We start from the raw sequence: 15,684 nt of genomic DNA, 5'->3' as shown, positions 1-15,684 counted from the left end.
TCTATTCGGATTTTGATTTTTTGTCTAAATTTAGATCAACTGTGCTAATATTGTATGCAAAAATGAAAAAATAACTCAAATTTTAGATATTTGAGGTTTTGCTGGAAATAATGATACCAAACAAGGCAAGATAAACAGTTTTTAAAGGTGAAATCAAAAGTAGTTAAAAACGGACAATTATACCCTGGACCCCAGAGGGTTAAAACTATGTTCCTTACTGCAATGTTGTACTGAAAACATAAAGGGAAGGGTATGAGAATTCTAAATATCACCTTATTTGACATCTGACCTCTTCTTCAAGGTCAAGCAAGGCCAAACTTTAATGAAATGTCTTTTATCTCTAAAACTATGCTTTAAATTCTGCTGCATTTGTGTGTGTTGGCCACTTTTAGGAAATAATACTGGTATATTGGGATTCTAAATATCACATTATAGTTTGCATTTAAATATCATGTCAAATTTGACCTCTGACCTCACTTTCACATTTGACAGCTGCCTTTCATTTACACTGACCCCAAAATGTGTTATATCTTTATAAAAGACAGTTTTGTTAAGAGAAAGAGAATGACTGTTAAGTATGATAAAATAAGTTTCAACAGGGCATTTAGCAAAAGTGTGGATTTTACAGTTGATTTTATTCCTGTACAAAAAATTTTCAAGTACATTAAAAAAGAACAAAAAAACAAAATGATTATGATAACGCCCAGAGAGGGGTCTGTCCCTCTTCTTGTTCTACATCACATCTATGGGGTGAATAATAAACATAGGTCCAATATGTTTATTGTCTTCATCTTTTTCCTGAAGTCAACAGGCGCAGGATGTGAGTGGGCGTTAAGCCGTCTAGGAAAGGATCTGAAAACTGGATTATAGATGGCAGACAGTTGATGTTGTAAACCACCGCCTCTGTTCACTACCACTGTGAACGACCATCTTTGAACAGAGGAAATCACATGATAGGGTGGGGCTAGGTTTCACAGCGGGTTCACGCAAAACCTTGGCTAATTGTGACCTACACCTGTTTACACCTTGGCACGTGTGATTATGTAGAGAATCAGCAGAGGGTTCATGACCCCCTTGGGGGACACTCCCCTAGGACTTAAATCTGGGACTCTCCACCATTTGACCTTAGAACTCAAGAAGCTTCTCAGATAAAAGGTGAAATGTCATCAAGGAACTTAAAGAAGTCCAGATGCTTTTCTTTCCAAGCTCTTTAGACTACCATGACCTGGATGACTGAGAACCTTCACAGACTTATTTCACACAGACACCACATGAGGCCACAACATGAAGTTGCATTTCTTTGTATTTGAAATGGTTTTGTATTTAACCCGATACCTTTTTAATGTCTGCTTTTAAACAATATTAAATGTTTATGTAATTACAGTATATTATATTAGACGGACAAAATTACACTTAGTGGGAGTTTCAATCTTTTAATATTTAGTTTTTAATCAGTTCTTTCTCCAACAGATTTCTTTGATGATATCAAAGCACGAGGTCAGTCACTGAGTCTAGTATTACGTTTCTTGGTCACCATCGTGGATATTATTTGTATTTCATTCACTTATGTTCGCCTCTAACTTTTCAGCCTTTAATCTGCCAAAAGTGATTCTGAGTAAATCCCTGATCAGAGAGACAGACTCAGTCACACTGAGCTGTGAAGCTCCATCATCTATTTTTGTGTCTCAGTGTGATTTCTAGTCAAAGTCTAGGCAAGTCAAAAAGTGTCTACAGGCTCCTCCTGTGTGCAGACACTAACAGGGACTATGCTGCTGAGGATGGCTCGAAAGACTTTACCTGCTGAAGTTGAAGTTAGATGTGCTTATGTTGCAAAGCATGATGGGTTTTATTTAACATGTCTTGACAGTGAACCATCTACCATCGCCATAAATGGTACGTAACTTTTCTGACATATATATTGCAATTACAGTATATACATGAACCTGAATCATTTACATCTCGGTGCTGACTCTGATAATTACCTAACTTCAATTTTTCAGCCCTTCTTCCACCTAAACTGAAAGTGAGACAACAGGTGATGACAGAGACCGACTCAGTCATACTGGACTGTGAGACTCCACCATCTGTTTCAATATCTGATTGTTATTTTAGCACTTCAGGACAACAACTTGCCAAGAAATTTTCTTCTTTGCAGAAACTGAATGGATCTGAAATGCTATCACTTGCACATCAAAGTGCACCTGTTACAGTAAAAGTGACCTGTTTTTACCTTTTTATATATCAGTCTCCAATGAGTAATGTGTCTCCACTCACCATAAGATGTGAGTAAATATGATTGTAAAATATCACTTTTAGTTGCAGTATTACAATAAGCAGCAAAACCACCCTATACCTATTCCAGACACATATGTTATAATCTGTCTCTGCAGCTTTTCTCCAACCTACACTGACAGTGAGTAGATCAGCTATCACAGAGATGGATTCAGTCACACTGAACTGTGAGGCTCCATCTTCGGTTTCAGAGTGTTATTTCTACACTTCGAGTAAATGAACTGTTAGAAAGTTCTCCTGTCTGACACAACAGACAGTAACTGAACTTCTGGAGATGGCTGGTCTCAGACCACCTGCAGAGATTATAGTGAGTTGTTCTTACACGCCTCAGACGGGAGGGTCAAACTCTTTGTACAGTGACTCTTCCTCCATCATCATCCAAAGTGAGTGAGCGGCTTTACCACAAAGTACTGATGTTATCTTAATGTGTGAAAGCAAAGAATGCATGATGGTCAGGCACAGATGTGATCCTAACTGTATTTAATGTTTCAACTTTTCAGCTCCCCTTCCACCTAAACTCATTATTGATCCACCGGTGATCACAGAGGCAGAGTCAGTCACACTGAACTGTGAGACTCCTTCATCTGTTTCTGTGCCTGAATGTTATTTCTACACTTTGAGTGGAGAGACACACAAGTTTCCTGTCTAACAACACTGACAGCTACAATATATAACGCATTATATATTGTATAATTTTAGGGTCTACCTTAAAATATAAAGTGCCTTAAGGCAACTGTTTTTGTAATTTGGTGCTCTATAAATAAAATTGGAATTGAAATATTTATACAATATCATAACAGCAGATGTTGTGTATCGTAACATTTCAGTTTTAAATGCGACTTCAGTGGAAAATCCAAAGGATGCAAGCATGACAGATTTAACAACCGTCATTCCTGATAAAACATCATCATCATCATAAAACATAATGTGTTTTAAGTTTGTCCTCTATTCTAATTTACAAAGATTAGTGTCACATACATTAAATATTATTTAATTACACAACAGTAACAGTTCTAATTAAATCTTTGTTTTACAAATCCAAATTTACAGAAGTTCTGATTCTGTATAAAGATGTAAAGAAAAAGAAAATGCAAAGATGTAGAAATGGACTTTCTATTCCACCTCATTCACAGTATGCTAATCACAGATGTTTCCTGCTGTAATATTCCAGTCTTAAATTGTGTTTAGGGACAACTTCAAAGGATGGAAGAACCACAGATTTAGCCACTGTCAGACCTGGTAAAAAAAACATCTGGGCACAAAGTTCACACAGGTATCTATCATGAACATATGTCATTGTTACAGTGTGCCTGTAATATTATTTTCTAGTTTGTCCACTACTGTTCCACATGTTATGTAATCACATAAAATAACAGGTATAACCCTATCTCTTTTCAAATTTACAAAAAAACATAAATAAATCCAGAATGCAATAATTTTTTAAATCTTATCCATCTGTATTTTATTTACAACCAAATGAATACAGTACAAAGTGAATGACTTTCTTTTCTTTCATTTATACATTTATGCAGTATCCTCATCACAGATATTTTGTGCTATAACATTTCACTTTTAAATGTTTATTTAGGAGCAAATCTCAAGGATAAAAGAACCACAGATTTGACAACCTTCAATCCTGGTACACTATCATCTGGGGAGACAGTTGATACAGGTATCCTTCATTAAAATATTTTACTGGGACAGCGTGACATTTCTTTTTTCTTTTTTTGGTATCTTTGGTATCTTTGTTGTTGTTGGGTTTTTCTTTTTTGTTTGTTTCAAGTTTGTCCACTACTCTGTTTTTAAAACACTGGTGCCACATAAATGTCATCTAATTACAAAACAGTGACAGATCTGAATTTATCTTTGTTTTACAACCAAGAATCCGAAAAAGTTATAATGCTGCGTAAGCTTTAGATAAAAACTAAATGCAAAGATTTACAAATGTCATTGTTTTTATTAACAATGAATAAAAGAAACTAAAAGTGAGTGACTTTCTATTCTACCTCATTATACATTTATACAGTATCCTAATCACAGATGTTTCCTGCTGTAATATTCCAGTCTTAAATTTGTGTTTAGGAACAACTTCAAAGGATGGAAGAACCACATCCTTTGAAGTCACTGTCAGACCAGGTAAAACATCATCTGGGCACAAAGATCACACAGGTATCTGTCATGAACGTATGTCATTGTGACACTGTAATATTATTTTCTAGTTTGTCCACTACTGTTCTACATAGGATCAGTGATGGGAATAACGGTTACTAACGTTACTAATGGCGTTACTTTTTTCAGTAACAAGTAATCTAACTAATTACTATTCCTACTGTTACAACGCCGTTACAGTTACTAACAAGAAAACGCGGTCCGTTACTATTTTTCAACAAACAGACAGTTGAAGCTGTGTTCAGCTTACCACATCTTATATCAGTTGTGCGAAAGTACCTGTAAGTAATCTGGACGCTACAGCTTTAAGCAGCTGCGCGCGCTCCCGCGGAAGATAATCACGATCACTGTCAAGCACAACACCTGAAGCTAAGGAGGCAAAACAATCGCATGAGTGATAAATAAGTGATGATAAACAATATATAGGCAGCATTTTTTCCTCAATAGTTTCGTCACGTTTACTGTCTAAGGACAGCGCTAGCAAGCGCTCTCTGCTTATGACCCCACAAAAAAACAGAGGACGTTTTAGGAGTGACGGCGAGAGAGAGAGAGAGTGAGCGAGAAAGAGCAGAAAAAGAGAGAGAGAGAGTTTTGAGAGATTTGTGACGTTTAGCATGTTTGGAGTGTGTAATTAATGTGTTGTCTTGTGTAGTTAGTGTGTAGTGTTGTGGATAGTTTTGTGTTGTGTGTCAGAACAATGAGGCGACTGCTGTCTCCAGGTAGAAAAAGGAGTGATACACCTGCTTTCAGGCCTGCAGGTATCAGGCTGTGATGTTCTCCTTTATAGTGGGCAATTATTACAATTACAATTATTGTTTTGGAGTGGCACAAATAATTTTTGTGGCATCTTATTGAATGCAGAACAGCTGATTTTTCTGTAAATAGTTTGAAATGGTTACTTTAAAAAATCAAGGTAAAAGGTAAATGGATGCAAATAACTTATGCAAAACTTGTGCATAGGATTTTAAAATTGACAATTTATATTTGCATTTAAAGTTATGAAATATGATTCATTAAACATGTTTGTGGTTGTTACAGTAAAAATATAACTTTTTCTACTCTGATTTTATGGTTTTTTCTGATTTTAGATCAATTGTGTTAATACAGTATGTCAAAATGAAAACATGACTGTAAATTTAGACATGTGAGGTTGTGCTGAAAAGAATGATGCCAAACAAGGCAAAGTAAATAGTTTTTAAAGGTAAAATGTGGAGGGAAAATCAAAAGTAGTTAAAAATGGCCAATTATACCCTGGACCCAGAGGGTTAAACATTTTTTTAAAAGTAACGCAATAGTTTCTTTTCAAGTAATTAATTACTTTTAGAATATTGTAACTCAGTTACTAACTCAGTTACTTTTTTGAAGAAGTAACTAGTAACTCGAATTAATTATTTTTCAAAGTAACTTGCCCAACACTGCATAGGATACATGTTATATAATCTCATAAAAAATAACAGGTATAAGTCTATCTTTGTTTTCAAACTCCAAATTTACAAATAAAAATAAATCTCTATGTGATGGTGTGTTATTTTGAAAAAAAAATCTCAAAATGTAACCAACATTTTAAATTATCATCTTAGAAATGGTTACTCCATTATCTATGGTAAACAATTTGTTAATGCTTGGTTTCACTGTCTCAGTCGCCATCTCAGCTTTGTCTCAGTCTTAGTTTTGTGGAACTGAAAAAGTAAGATTTTCTTGTTTATGTGCTCTTGCTGCAAAACAGATGTACTGATATTGAAACTGGTGGTTTCAACTGGTTGTGGAGTTGCTGTGGGTGTTGTCTTACTGGGATGTGTACTTGTGAGGAATCTGAAAAGAACTACTGAAAAATGCTGTTTACTTTTATTTATCTTTTAATGATCTTCAAATACATTTTTTTATTTAAATATTGATGCTGCTTTTCTTACACAAAATTGAGAATTAGAAAAAATTATTTTAAAAACAACTTGTATCAAGGTTTTTCCACTTTTATTTTTACAAAAAAAAATTGTATTGGGCATGGAAGCTCATAATTTTGCATGTTGTAGCATTATAATTCCAAAGTAAATATCTCAAGCCTAAATTACAGCTCGTCATATGACTTAAAACTTAAGCTTCTGTGTCTACTGATCAGAACTGGTTTGTTTAGTTTTACTTTAGTATTTCTTTTCTCCAATATTTCCTTATGGATCATGAAAGTTGTTTGATCAGCAATTACTTTTATGTTTTCTCTTTTTTTTAATAGTTCCAGTAAATTCTGTTACCAGCAGGTAAGACATGCTTTAACCTTATCTGCAACTGTTTCCAATGGTTTCTGTATTATGTCCATGAAAATAACTGTCTGGTTGTTTTTTCTTGTAGCTCACAAGCCCACTGCACTGGTAATGTAAACGCTAAGTGACTTTAAGCTTTTTGCAATTCTTACCTATAGTATATACTATGTTTATGTTTATACAATTTTTTTTTTTTTTACTTTCAATTGTAGATGGCTTAATGAACACAACACATCTTGGACAAGTGGTAATTAAAAACAAAAGCTCTCAATATAACATTCTGAGTTAGTGGCTCTGAAAAGTATCTGGACACTTCAAGCTGTGGCAGATGGGTACTTTTTGAAGTAATTTTTAAAAAAAAATCCTTTAACCCCTTTCAAAATACTGAAATTCACGTAGTGTCAATGGAATGACATGTTTGCACTATTAATAGGCTTTGTGGCTAGAGAAATTTTAAACTGTGAGCAGTCACATGTATTTTCAGATAACATTTATGAGTAGGGATGGGAATCACTTCTTGCAGAGAACTGGTTGTACCTTTGAATTGTTACTCTCCTTGCCTGTAAATTTGATTAAAGGTGCCACTTATACTATAATCATCTAATTTCAGTCCATGTGTTAGAGGTGAACGATAGTGACACAGTCTACAATTCAGATTTGGACCTTACTTTTATTTTTGTTGAACAAATGGACAAGAGTGCGATGGTAAAATGCATACTCCATTAAGAATAGAAACAACTGCATTATAGTGCAAATAGAACTTCGGCTCTTTACAAGTATGCTAATGATAAGCTAGCCAAGAATCCATAGTGACATTAAATCTGAGTGGATGCCAACTGCAGCAGCAGTGAGACCCTGAACTTCAACAGGTAAAAAAAGCAATGATGAACAGTAAGGCTGGACATCATTTCTACCACCTGTTCATGTTTCTAAAGGAGAATCACTACTGAAGTCTCTTTGTGCTGGGTTTTGTGTTGTCAGAAGTGTTGCGTTCATACCGATTCATTAACCTCCTAGGACCTGGCGTCTACATATGTGGATATCACATTTTGGGTTATTTAGACCAAAATACTAAATTTTGCTCTACAAGGGCCTGATATCCACTTACAAGGACATTATACTGCTTCTGTTCTATCAAAATTTTAAACGAATATCCTCATATGTGGCTCTCATTTTTCTTAAAAACAAAAATAAGGAAAAAAAAATCTGGTAATTCTTTGTTTTTACATTCATCGGGCCCCAATATGTCCAAATATCAAAGAGAAATTAAAAATGCATGCTGTGGAAGAGTTCGGGTCTTAGGAGGTTAAGACAAAGATTGCATGTGTCTCCTCATTAGGATAGGCGGGTCATCCCCTTTGTCCCCAGACTCTGCTTCCACCACAGAAGACATGCCAGTGGGATTGAGGAGGTCCTCAAAGTATTCCTTCTGACAATTCTGACAATTTTCACAGCTGAAGTCAGCAGCACTCCACCCACACTATACACAGTGCAGCTAGAACACTGCTTTCTTCTCCTGAGTTGCCTGACGGTTTGCCAGAATCTCTTTGAGGCAGTCCGAAAGTTTTTTTCCATGGCCTCGCCAAACTCCTCCGACACCTGAGTTTTTGCTTCAGCCATCGTCCGTGCTGCATTCCGCTTGGCCTGTCAGTATCAGCTGCCTCCGGAGTCCCACAGGCTAACCAAGCCCAGTAGGACTCCTACTTCAGCTTGGTGGCTCCCCTCACCTCTAGTGTCCACCATTTGGTTCGGGGATTACCACCACAACAGGCACCAACTACCTTGCTGCCGCAGCTCAGTGCAGCCGCTTTGGCAATGGAGGTGCTGAACATGGTCCATTCGGACTCAATGTCCCCAGTCTCCCTCGGAATGCTGTTGAATCTCTGCTGGAGGTGTGCATTGAAGATCTCGCGGACCGGGGCCTCTGCTAGACGTTCCCAGCACACCCTCACTGTACATTTGGGCGCACCAGGTCTGTCCAGCGTCCTCCCTCGCCACCTGATCCAACTCACCACCAGGTGGTGATCAGTCGACCACTCAGCCCCTCTCTTTACCCGAGTGTCCAAAACATATGGCTTAAGGCCTGTTGATACGATTACAAAATCGATCATCGACCTGTGGCCTAGGGTTCAGATCCGGGAGGCTGTCCCTCCCAATCACGCCCTTCCAGGTCTTGCTGTCATTGCCCATGTGAGCATTGAAGTCTCCCAGTAGGACAACAGAGTCCCCAGGAGGAGCACCCTCCAGTGCCACACCTAGGGACTCCAAGAAGGCTGGGTACTCTGAACTGCCGCTTGGCATAAATGTTACCTTCCCTGACCCGAAGGCAAAGGGAACAAACTCTCTCCTCCTCTGGGAGAAACCCCATCATACCAGCACCAAGCCGAGGGGATACCAAAATACCCACCCCAGCCCACCGCTGGGCATTGCTTTTAAGAAAACTTTCAGTGTAATACTTTTGTTTTGTTTTTTTGAGTCATGACCCCAGCACTAATCATAACAAGGAGGGGAAATACCTCCAGTATGCACAAACAGAGATCAGTGATGTACACGATTTCCACACTCAGTAATTATTAGAGTCAATCCATAGAAGAACATTTTTGGCATTGTTTGGGTTATTATGTTACATGTTTGATTTGTATAAGATGTTATGAGGGAAATATATGCTGCATGTCAATTTGTGTCAGGTAGGATGAACATTGTACATGTGTGGTAGGGGGATAGAATGAGCCAGCACAGCACTGGAAATGTGTGCTGTACAGCAAACAGTTTTTTGAGCGTGACATCGTGATATGATAGCTTTGTTAGTCAGAAATAAACCTGGAGAGCTCACATTAAGAAGTGGAAGAATTATTTTTTCAAAGTTTGGGACAGAAATTTGCCATTACAATAAAATTGTAATTAAGGAGTCTGAATGATTTCTGAGCTGTCTAAAAATCAGAAAGTTTGCCTCAGATTTATTTTTTCTCTCCTGAGCCTAGGCAACATCCCTTTTTTTGAGGATACTGGATAGCTGAGGAGAAAGCAAGGACTGTTTTGGTAGTCAGATGGGCACATGTTTATTTATAATTTTGATAAACGCATCATTAAAGAATTTTCATGCCAGCTCTACAACAGTGATGTGGAGCTGATTCTATTCCAGTTATAGTTCCATAAATCACGAGAGAAAGCTTGATCACAGAAATGGTTAAAAGTTCATTTAAACACTATTTGTGCAGCTACCACACAGTGGCCACTGATATCATTTCCAAATCTTAGGTAATAAATATAATCTTAAATGCTTATATGCTGATTATATTGGAGAGGCCCAGACTTCAGTGTAAAACTAGGTTGCAGGCTGACAGGAAATTACATGCTTTTGCAGAGCAAGCTTTTGCAGCTAGAAAGTGTGGTGTGACGTAGAGAGCAAGTAATAACTAGGCTTCTGTTTGTGCTTCAGACCTGGGGTTGTGTGTTTTGTGCACAGGTCTCCATATCCCGGATATGTAAAATAAAGATCATTTTTTAAAGTAAAAAGACCACTTTTGAGCCGTGTCTTTCTTGGCCCTAAAGAATCCAAAAGAATTTAACACAAACCAGAGTCTCAGTTAAAAATAAATAATTTTCTGGGCATTTAAGATTTGGGTGAGTTTTAGCTGTAAATTAGTGTTAAGTCAAATTGTTGAATGTTGTCATTGTGTTTCTTAAATTTGTAAAGTCTTAGTTCAAACTATAGGATCAAAGGCATTCCTTTGTCTGACCACCTCCCCAGCCTCTCAAGGTTCTGGGAGGAGGCTGTAGTGTTTTATCACAGACACATCCCATGTGAAGATTCTGTTTGTTGTTTGGTAAACATCCTGCCCTTTTATGACTTCACCTTTGTTGTGTATGGTGTACCAATACAGGAATTGAACCATATACTGGGTGTGGGGAGATTACCCCCTTATGACCAAGGATGTTGTGATCAGGAGGACACACACACACACACACACACACACACACACGCACATAGACACACACACACACACACACACACACACACACACACACACACACAGTGCCTTGGAGTTGGAGTTGGTCTGGAGACAGGTGAGGAGCATTTAGCTTCACAGCCTGGTTCTGACCAAGCCTTTCCTTGCTAGCGAGTAAAAGACCGATTGAAGATGTTCTGTCTTGTTTTTCATTCTTCATGAGGAATAAGTCTCTAAACTAGCGGGGCCTGTGGAAACACAGACTCAACAATTAGTTTTGTAGACATAGACTTAAACTCTCTGAGGAACAGAAGACAACCAGTTAAAATCTCCAGCCAGGAGAATTTCATTAAGTTCCATATGAAACATCACAGAAATTTGGTGTTGAAGTGTCCAAATTCTTTATGGGGCCAATTTCCAGTATGTGTATTATAAGGGTATCAGGTTAAATGTATTGTTACAAATAATGTTTTTCACTATTCCAAGTTTCCCATCATCTCTTCAATAATTATCCTCTCACTTCTGCCTTATTTTGCTTTTTCAAACTAGTCCCCTCCAGGAAACGAGCAATCATACTCCAGGTGATCCAGGTGAGCTTCTTTGTATCCTTATTTGTAAGAATGTAAATGATACAATTTAATGGCAAGTTCTATAAAACCTCAAAAACCTTTTTCTATAACATGCTTTGCATTAAAGATTTTCCTTTTCAGTTGCAGATTCTACTCAAGAAGATGGACAGCAACTTCAAAACAATGAAGTAAGTCTGTCACAAGCAGAGGTAGCAAAAGTATAGACATTCTTAAGCAGAAGTGTTGAAGAAATTAACACTGGAGACAGTGGAGAAAAAAAAAGAAAACAAGATGTACATTTGCAAACATTTTGTGAGATCTCGTGTTACTTCTGTGAGGTCCCACAAGTCCATGCACTTCCAGGTCAGTACTGAGACCTTGGAATCAACCATAGCGATGGAAGACAAACACTTGCGGCTTCGCCTAAATATGACAACATTAAATCAGTGCTTGGCAGTACACATGGTTTTTATAATTAAAGATTTCTGAAGACAGTTCTTAGTGTAAGCAGGCAAAGTCGTCACAAGGAGTACTCTGACCTGGCAGTTTTGGTTGAATTCATTAACTACCACCTGAAGTACTTTGAAGCTCCAATATCAAGTACAATAAATGCAGGGGGGGAAAGCATTTCTCAATCTCTTGCAAAACTTTTGCAGGATCTTGCAAAAGTACATCTTTTTGTTTTTTTCTCCCATGTCCCTTGCAAGGCTCTGTACATTTGAAATTATCTGCCTCATAAAAATATTATACCCTTATCCTCACTCCTCTTCTATAGCTAGCTAGATGTACCATGATCACAATTTGTGCCCATCTGCACTTGTCCCGGTGTTTTGCCATAAAAAGCACTGGCCCACTTTAACACCTATGGCGCTATAAATAATGCAAAAATACAGTAAATGCAGTAATGTGAAATAATAACTCCCCTCAAATGTCCTAAAACAAAAGTAACAAGCCTGTTTTGAAAATGTAAGAAGCAGAAAGTGTTAGTTGTGTTAAAATGTAAGGAGTAAAAGTGAAAAGATGTTAGAAAAATAAATGCTTAAGTAAAATACAGATACCTTAGAAGTATTTGTACTTTGTTACTTCCCACCTCTACTCACAAGGGTAACATTATATCTGCTGGTCATATAAGTTAATAGGTAATACAGTTTATTTTCTCCCCCCCAGTCTGACATATACCATTTGTACTCAACCATCCCCAAGGAGCCAGCTACATCAGCCCTGAAGAGTATGGTGTATAGCACTGTGAACCCTATGTACACCTCTGTAAACTCCGTGTAAACTGCAAATGAAAATTGTTTTAACTTGACTGCCTTAAGACAGTTTGCTAGCATAAATGTTAAATTCCTGATTAAATTAAAATGTTAAAACAAGTGTTGTTTTCTAATGTGTCTATTTTATGCTCAACACATTTTTTGTAATGTTTAATTTTTTGATATATTTTGTTTTTCCTCCAGGACTGTATATACAGTAAATAGCATCGCATTTATATTCATTGTCTGCAATACAGCTACACAAACTCACCCACACAAAAAAGTAACTTAATGTGTAAATGATGGAAAATATTTATTTGCATTTATTCATCAGCTTTCCTAAACATGTAGTTACGAGTATGTGGTCACCTTGACAAATGGCTGAACACATCAATGCCACATTCTTCAAACACACTGCTCTTATACATGCATCATGTACTTTTCTTAAATATAATTTGCTTAAAAAAACAGAATAAACAGAATAAAGCCATTTAATATTTTCCAATGTCTCGCTACTATTTTACATGATCCATTACAGACATCAAAGCAAATTTAGTAAAACAAATAAATTTTACTAAATAAATTGTTTTAACAAATCATTACTGTTTGTAATGATTTACTACCTAAAACAAAGACCACTCTGCATTCTTTTCTCATTTCACAAAAGTGCATTTTACATTCTGCAGACAATAGCTTTCATATTTTTCCTGACACAACAAATAATCAAACATTTAATGTCTTCCTGTGCACAAAGGCCCTTGTCTTAGACTTTGAGCAAAGCACTCTCACTTGTTGAGAGGCATTCTACGTTTCTTTCTTCTAATAAATTCAGCACACATGTAGAGCAATTTTGCAAACTCTATTTGGTATGCTTTGCTGTGCGCTGATCAAAGTCACCAAGCACTCCTGTTATTCTCATTTTCTTTTGTTCTCTGCATTAATGGATGTGTCTCAGTGCTACTGATTTTGTCTTTGTAGAGTGCTGCCTGTATTAAACGTATGAGCAAATTCATGTTTTTATGTGTCTATAAGCTTCTTCTCATTGAATTAGTCCTTACTGATTTCCACTGCAGCTGCTATTGGTCACCTGCTGATGGTCGCTGTTATCAGAGGCAGCAGAGCTGCTGCTAGGGGACCGGAGAAGCGTGTTGCTGAACCACACTCCATGGCATTTTCCTGTAAGGTACACAATCAATTGTCATATTGCAGTACACATGCTTTTTAGTAAACTTATCAGCTGTATTTGGCTATGACAGTACTGAATATAACTTTAGATAACTTTTTTAATAATGTTAACTTGACCCATATAATGTTATTTATATAAAAACAAAGTGAAATAATTATTCAGTGACATGGATGAGAACGATCGCCCTTGGAATTGCAATGTACAAGTGAAAAATACAGATGTGGACAATCAGGATTTCAAAAAAACAAAGAAATCAACCCTCTAAAATTCTGGGATGAGTTAACAATTCATAGCTGAAAATGTTAAATATAAGATTTATGTACATTTTTATTAACAGATTAGTTTTTAAACATTTAATGCTAGAAGAGGATATGCCATCATCACTCCACATTGTGTTTGGACTGGCCTTTCATATACTACTGTAGCCCACATCTTAAAAGAAGCAAGCCAGTGGGTTAAAAATCAAGTACCAGCTCCCTATTACTACTACCACTTTAACTACTATCTCTAAAGCTAACTTACTATTATATTATTATAACATTATTATGTTGTTCTTACAGAAAGAAAACAGTTTCAGTGATGTTATATGGAATTATATTACCATTATCACATTTTCATAGAGTAGCACATAACCTTATTTGTATTTCCTTTACTGTCAGCTTTCACTGTATCGATGTTGACCCGCATACATACAGATAGTGTGTGCAGATAACCACTTTCACATACCTCAGGGTGGAAAGGATGACATGATTCAGGCTTTTTTCTGTCCTTCTGATACTTCAGTCTCTCACATTTTAGTGACTCATTGTGTTCAAAGGAGTCAAGGGTGTAAGAATAAATCAACAAGATATGGTGCTAAGTTTGAAACCCAACTAACATGCATTAAACCTCACTTACCCTAAACCACAACTTCAAATTTAACCCGAAGTGTAATCATCTCAATAGTAAACCCCTCAAGATGAAATTCATGATGATCACTTTTTCTCACAGCCAGCTAAACATATTTAGGAAAAAAAAAAACTTTCAGCTATTTTGTTTCAGTTCATGAAATGTCTCTGCTTCATACAGAAAGGATATATATGATCTCAATGGGATCCATTGTCACTGGAGGAGCACTGCTGCAGTCACACTTATTATCCACAACAACCATGAACAGGTTGCTGCTGGGAATCTGCTGTATGACAAAAGATCTGCAGCACAAACACAAAGTCACATTTTTAAAAAAAGTTTAATGTTGGTTAAATATAATCAGATGATACTATTAGATTATTATTTCATGATTAATAGACAGTTCACTTTGCAGCACCTGATGCAGCCGTCGCACTCAATGTTTCCAGTTGTTTCTTTGATGGTGCGTTCAGACACAAATGCAGGGTATTCTGTATCACATGGTACCATCATGGTTTTACCCCGAGATCTCTGAGCTGAACGTGAAACAGAGCAGGTTTAACTGAAACACAGAGGCTTTACAAAATCAGCATTAAGCAGAAGAGGTTTTCTTTCTGCCGCTCATACTTTCCAAATATTCTCCCTCTCTCAGATCTCAAATGCCTATAAATCATCACAAAGTTACAGTTACCTTTAACTGAGAGATCAATATTCCACCAGCTGTACAGGTTAAATTCTAGCAGGAAACTAAGAGAAAAGCAGAAACATAAAACATAATCAGTGTTTGTGATGAAAGTTATGAGAACAGAGTAAACAATACTAAACAAATATTTTATCAAAAATTCTTACATGACAAGTTCAGTCAGAAGCCATTTAACTACAGAAAATGGCTAAAAGACAAAGAAAAGATAAGGTCAGCTTTTTTATTTGCTTTGTTTTGTATTGATCGTTATAAATGCTGTAGTTCATTTTCCACTTGTTCAACATGCATCAGCAGCATGCTAATGATAACCACAAACTGAAATATGTTCGATGGCCAGTGGTTTAGTTTGAAGACATATGCAGCTGTAGATGTTGTGAACCACAGATTATAAATATCCTTTTACTTCTCTTCCTCTAAAC

The 15,684-nt window shown here is 36.8% G+C and overlaps 2 protein-coding genes and 1 long non-coding RNA gene across 5 annotated transcripts in view; 2 read left to right on the top strand and 1 right to left on the bottom strand.

The window, feature by feature from the left end:
• On the top strand, positions 1 to 12,524 carry LOC146518458 (uncharacterized). Its single transcript, XM_085159245.1, has 6 exons — positions 1 to 1,893; positions 2,001 to 2,286; positions 6,150 to 6,318; positions 11,216 to 11,247; positions 11,363 to 11,423; positions 12,403 to 12,524. Exons 1-6 carry the CDS (start codon positions 1,767 to 1,769, stop codon positions 12,514 to 12,516), a joined length of 789 nt encoding a protein of 262 aa, XP_085015371.1. The 5' UTR covers positions 1 to 1,766; the 3' UTR covers positions 12,517 to 12,524.
• On the top strand, positions 2,434 to 5,525 carry LOC146518459 (uncharacterized). The gene is made up of 2 exons (XR_014874051.1): positions 2,434 to 3,964; positions 4,375 to 5,525. It is a non-coding gene; the product is annotated as an uncharacterized LOC146518459 (long non-coding RNA).
• The window catches only part of LOC146518457 (voltage-dependent calcium channel subunit alpha-2/delta-3-like), a 40,962-nt gene continuing 32,682 nt past the window's right edge, over positions 7,405 to 15,684 (bottom strand). For 2 of the 3 annotated variants that reach the window (XM_085159196.1, XM_085159197.1), the window contains exons 34-39: positions 15,412 to 15,452; positions 15,254 to 15,309; positions 14,981 to 15,098; positions 14,752 to 14,864; positions 14,401 to 14,483; positions 7,405 to 13,664 (exon numbers count right to left, since the gene is read on the bottom strand). In XM_085159196.1, the coding sequence (XP_085015322.1) occupies positions 13,572 to 13,664; positions 14,401 to 14,483; positions 14,752 to 14,864; positions 14,981 to 15,098; positions 15,254 to 15,309; positions 15,412 to 15,452 (504 nt within the window). In that variant the 3' untranslated portion in view covers positions 7,405 to 13,571. Of the gene's footprint in view, positions 13,665 to 14,400; positions 14,484 to 14,751; positions 14,865 to 14,980; positions 15,099 to 15,253; positions 15,310 to 15,411; positions 15,453 to 15,684 lie in introns of those variants that run through there. The other variant, XM_085159198.1, reaches the window with a different exon arrangement.

Source organism: Neolamprologus multifasciatus, chromosome 5 (genome assembly GCF_963576455.1).
Source record: "Neolamprologus multifasciatus chromosome 5, fNeoMul1.2, whole genome shotgun sequence".
NCBI classification, from domain to species: domain Eukaryota; kingdom Metazoa; phylum Chordata; class Actinopteri; order Cichliformes; family Cichlidae; genus Neolamprologus; species Neolamprologus multifasciatus.
The sequence above is the reverse complement of the archived record's forward strand: the minus strand, read 5'-3'. Positions and strand labels throughout refer to the sequence as shown.

What these genes read in the sequence shown, in the direction of transcription:
- LOC146518458 (XM_085159245.1), top strand. Translation starts at nt 1,767, where the DNA reads ATGCTGCTGAGGATGGCTCGAAAGACTTTACCTGCTGAAGTTGAAGTT. An exon ending in CCACTCACCATAAGATGTGA is followed by an intron (nt 2,287 to 6,149) that starts GTAAATATGATT and finishes GAACTGAAAAAG; the next exon opens with TAAGATTTTCTTGTTTATGT. An exon ending in GTTTACTTTTATTTATCTTT is followed by an intron (nt 6,319 to 11,215) that starts TAATGATCTTCA and finishes TTTTCAAACTAG; the next exon opens with TCCCCTCCAGGAAACGAGCA.